At 32.0% G+C, this 4,428-nt stretch overlaps 1 protein-coding gene across 1 annotated transcript; it reads left to right on the top strand.

The window, feature by feature from the left end:
• Positions 1-1,676: 1,676 nt before the first annotated feature.
• LOC132041739 (uncharacterized) lies at positions 1,677-4,148 on the top strand. Its single transcript, XM_059432431.1, has 3 exons — positions 1,677-2,260; positions 2,440-3,309; positions 3,773-4,148. The coding sequence occupies exons 1-3, from the start codon at positions 1,677-1,679 to the stop codon at positions 4,146-4,148; spliced, it is 1,830 nt and encodes a 609-aa protein (XP_059288414.1).
• The last annotated feature ends 280 nt before the right edge of the window (positions 4,149-4,428 follow it).

Raw genomic sequence — 4,428 nt, 5'->3', positions numbered from 1 at the left:
GTATGTGGAAATACCTTTCTAACGATATAAGGACCAAGCCAATCAGAGATCGGATCAAGGAGATATAATCATCTCAATATGGCTAATAGTCAAGCACTTGAAATCCTATAGAATCGGCTAAGTTTTCGATATGTCTAACTTCCAGCCAACTTTCGTGAAAATCTGTTATGAATTTGGGAAAACTTCCTCAATGAAAGTTGTAGATCTTTGAAATAGCTTTCCAAACGGTAGGTCGCCCAGCCCAAACGGAGTTACCTACAAGAAGTGGCTAAACTCTCATACTATCCTAGGGTTCAGTCGAAATCCTGTTATAATCCAGTCATGTTCTGTGAATAGTGAAAAAAGTCAATTTTACTGTTCATCTTGCTTAGAGCTTTTATAACTTCATTCTCTTGGTCTAGATACAGTTAGAACCTTTCTCAAGTCTTGGTGTTAGGTCTCCGATTAATCTCCGGATAAGACGTTGGCAAGCCTGAAACAGCCGTAGTGCCCATAAGACTAGGGTGTCGTCGAGGCCAGAGGCATTTGGTGTTCCCGTCCCTTAACACATAGATAAGAAAAGGTTTAAACAGTTGTGACGTTATGAGAAATAAGTTATGACAATCTAAGAAAGATAAATAGTAATCTTGTACTAATTACTATTCAAAGAATAAGATAGGATATACAGAGAAAGTAGATGTACCCATAGAGGATAGTATCGTTAAACAATTACTCTTTCTGACAAAAGATTTTCAATAATGAAAACAATCCCTTACTTTGAAAAGATAGCTTTCTATAATGAAGAAATCTATGATAATAAAAGGAAGATAAAAAAGAAAGTAAAGAAAATAAATTCTTTGCATTCAGACTTAGCTTTTAAAAGAAAGTTACTAAATCCTAAGCTCTTAGAAGCTTATAACAATACTGAGAGGCATCTCACATTAGAATTTATTAAAGAATCAATCTGGGATATAGAAGCCCAAATATTTTATCAGTTAGATAGGCTGGTAGTAAATAAGATGAATAAGCGTTGGTATGAAAAACAACTGCGCAAATATTCAGATCATTATTAAAATGAGCAATTCATCCTTAGAAAAACATAAGGAGTCAAATAATATGAATGTTTTAAACACTGTTAACATGTCAACAGAAGCTACTAAGATAGCTAAAGTTGAGAATAGTTTACAAAATTGGAATATTCCAAAGGAACCATTCCGACAGATTTATAAAACAGGAAAGTTTGATTTTATAGCTAATTATAATATCAAAACTTGTGAATCAACAATTGCTATCAATAGTTCTGCAGAAACTATTAAGTTACTCTCAATCCATGACATAAACAGATATAAGAAAAGTTATAATTTTCTTCATATTGGGTTAGTCCAAGTAGCTGTCAAACCTCTTTACAGATTAGGTTTAGACACGCCTTTATGTCTCTTACTAAGAGATGATAGGTTATTAAACTTTGAAGATTCTTTATTAGGAGTTTTGCAAAGTAACCTTGCTAACGGCCCGGTTTACTTTAATTGTTATCCAAATTATTCGGTTGACATCAATGACCGAATATATTGGATACTCTAACTCTTAATATTAAATCAAGAAACATGAATAGCAAAGTTAATACAAAAGAAATAGCTGTCATATACAGAGTATATTACAGACTAATGAAAACTACCTTAGCCCCTAGAGCTAAAAATATGAGTCCAAAAGGAGTTACTATGCTCATGGAATCTAACCCAGAACATAGTAGTACTTTTGTACCTAAAATGATAAAATGGAATGAAATTTTATCTCAAGATGAATGGCACTTCGATGCCATAACCCAGCCAAAAGCAGAACCAGAAAGCTCTGCTATTGAACAGGTTATTCAATACCCAGATGGATCTATCGATCTAAAGTTCCTAAGATCCACATCGGCTAATGAATCATCTTCTGGCAGTCGAAAGTCGTGTTCACGACCTTCAACTAGTCAAAGAAAGTCTTTTTCAAGACCTTCTTCTTTTAAACCCCCGGAGGAAGTAGGTGAAAACCCTGAACCTCTCATAAGTGAAATTAATAAAAAACTTAAAGGTGTAGATTTTGATAGAACTATCCCTAAGGTTTATTACCAGTCAACTGAAGTAAATTCAGGAAGTCCCACTGCTAGTGATATGAATCTCCAGCAGGAAGACGAAGAAGAAGCAAGTATATTAACAATGCTTAAATCTAAAGAATTTAAACCAGATCTTAAGACCTTAAATGAAGATTTTAAGAGTCCTAAGAATAAAAGAAAATTAGAATGGTACAAAGATACATTCGATTTCATAACTAGGATCGACCATCAAGAACAATGGATCGATGATGTTAAAAGATGTAGAAATAATGTAAAATTCTTTAAATGGTTAGAATTAACAAAGAAAATTCCTAATCAAAAGGAATCTTTATCAATGATGGTTAATAAATGGCATACAAAAACTAAAGGAATAATAGAATCAACTATTCCACCATTAACGAAATTCTTATACCAAAGAGGAAAAGAAGTAATAACTGCATCTCCTTTCAAAAGGATGGATATGGTCTTGATAATGATCCTAAGACTAAGGATATTAATAAGATAATCCAACAGAATAATTATACAAACCAATTGCTACATGTGGTATCAAACCAATTAGCAAAAGATAATAATAAACAAATAGCTCCATCAAAAGCTAGCAGTAGTACTAGTACTAGCACTAGTATAGAAGAACATCCTACTATAAGATTACCCGAATTTTCTAAAGAAAAATTCCCTCAGTTATCTGAAAAATTTAATGTTGAAAATGAAGATTTAGTTGAAAAAATCAACAGACAATTAAAAGACATTGCTTTAAATAAACCTAAAGTAAGTACTAAAAAGGTAACAACCTTAAGTACCAAAGAAAAGGAAATCCAAAAATTAACCAATGATCCAAGATATCATACAACAAAAAATTATTATAAGAGACCTTCGTTCCCAGATGTACAATTCGAAGAAGATAAATATCAACTTCAAACATCATATGAAGGTACTAGTATATCAAGTTGGAACATAGATGGACTTGCAGAAAGTCAAATCTATAAAGTTCTACATGAAATGGGAATGGCAATAACTTCCTATAGGATAAAAAATGCATCAGATAGGAATGCTGCCCAATTAATCATTTCTGGTTTCACAGGAATATTAAAAAATTGGTGGGATAATTATCTAACTGAAGATAATAGAGCTCACATATTAAATGCCGCAATTATAAGAAATGTGTTAAAAATGCAGGGTGAAACCCAGGTAGCCGTTGAAGAAGCAATAGAAGATGCTTCAAAGAACACTAATTTACAGTATTGCTAAACACTTTATTGGAGAACCAAAACTTTTCCGAGATCGTAGTTTAGAACTATTAAACAATCTTAAGTGCCCTAAGTTAGAAGACTTTAGGTGGTATAAAGATATGTTTTTAGAAAAAGTTATGATAAGAGAAGACTCTAAAGAATGATTTATGGAAAGAAAGATTTATTAGTGGTCTACCTTCTTTGTTCGCCGATAAGGTTAGAACTAAAATCAAAGATAGGTTTAATGGAAGAATTCCTTATGAAAACCTAACTTATGGAGATATAATTAGTTATGTTAATGTGACAAGTCTTGAACTTTGCACGTATTTAAAACTAAAACATTATCTAAAGAAGGACCAACAACAAACCAGAAAGAGCTAGGAAGCTTTTGTCAAGACTTCGGTTTTGAAAAGATTTCAGCTCCATCCAAATCAAAAGCTAAGAGATCTACAAATTCTAAACCTATTCATAGGAAGAAAAAGAAAAGAGTAGATCAATCTTATAAAACAAAACCACGTAAAAGGTCACCAAAACAAAGTGCTGGTGATACGTGTTGGACATGTGGCAAGAAGGGCCATAGATCCAATGACTGTAAAGTCAATTTAAAAAAGAAAAAGAAGATTAATCTTCTTGAAATTAATGATAAGATTAAACATGAACTCTACACTATTCTAGAAGATAATGACAACACATCATCCTCTTCTAGTGAAATTAGTGACATTGAAATTGAATCAGATGATAGTTCCAATTCTTCTGAATCGAAGATTGTGAATGTACAGGAACAATTTGTACCTGTAGTCCGAATTCAATTAGAGTTATTTCTAAAAAATCAAAAGGATTTCTTCTAGATCTCATTAATGATTTACCCGATGACGAAGCTAGAAAGAAATATTTAATAGAATTAAAAGATATTCTTCTTGAACAAAAAGAAAAACCTTCTATTGAACCATTCAATATGAAAGCCGTAATGAACAGATTTTCTTCACAAGAAGAGAAACCTTCTATACAAGAATTACAAGGAGAATTAATCTCAGTAAAAAAAGAGATAAAAGATGTTAAGTCTCGACTTAATAAAGTTGAAATGGATTATTTAACAGACAAAGTCCTATCTCATAAAAGAGTAGTAGA

Source organism: Lycium ferocissimum, unplaced genomic scaffold, assembly GCF_029784015.1.
Source record: "Lycium ferocissimum isolate CSIRO_LF1 unplaced genomic scaffold, AGI_CSIRO_Lferr_CH_V1 ctg11458, whole genome shotgun sequence".
NCBI classification, from domain to species: Eukaryota; Viridiplantae; Streptophyta; class Magnoliopsida; order Solanales; family Solanaceae; genus Lycium; species Lycium ferocissimum.
This window is presented reverse-complemented; position numbering and strand designations above follow the sequence as displayed.

Excerpts from the sequence above, each read along its gene's own strand:
- LOC132041739 (XM_059432431.1), top strand. The coding sequence starts at position 1,677 with ATGAGTCCAAAAGGAGTTACTATGCTCATGGAATCTAACCCAGAACAT. Across the intron at positions 2,261-2,439 it reads AATAAAAGAAAATTAGAATG|GAATAATAGAATCAACTATT; the intron begins GTACAAAGATAC and ends CAAAAACTAAAG. Across the intron at positions 3,310-3,772 it reads TCAAAGAACACTAATTTACA|GAAGAAAAAGAAAAGAGTAG; the intron begins GTATTGCTAAAC and ends ACCTATTCATAG.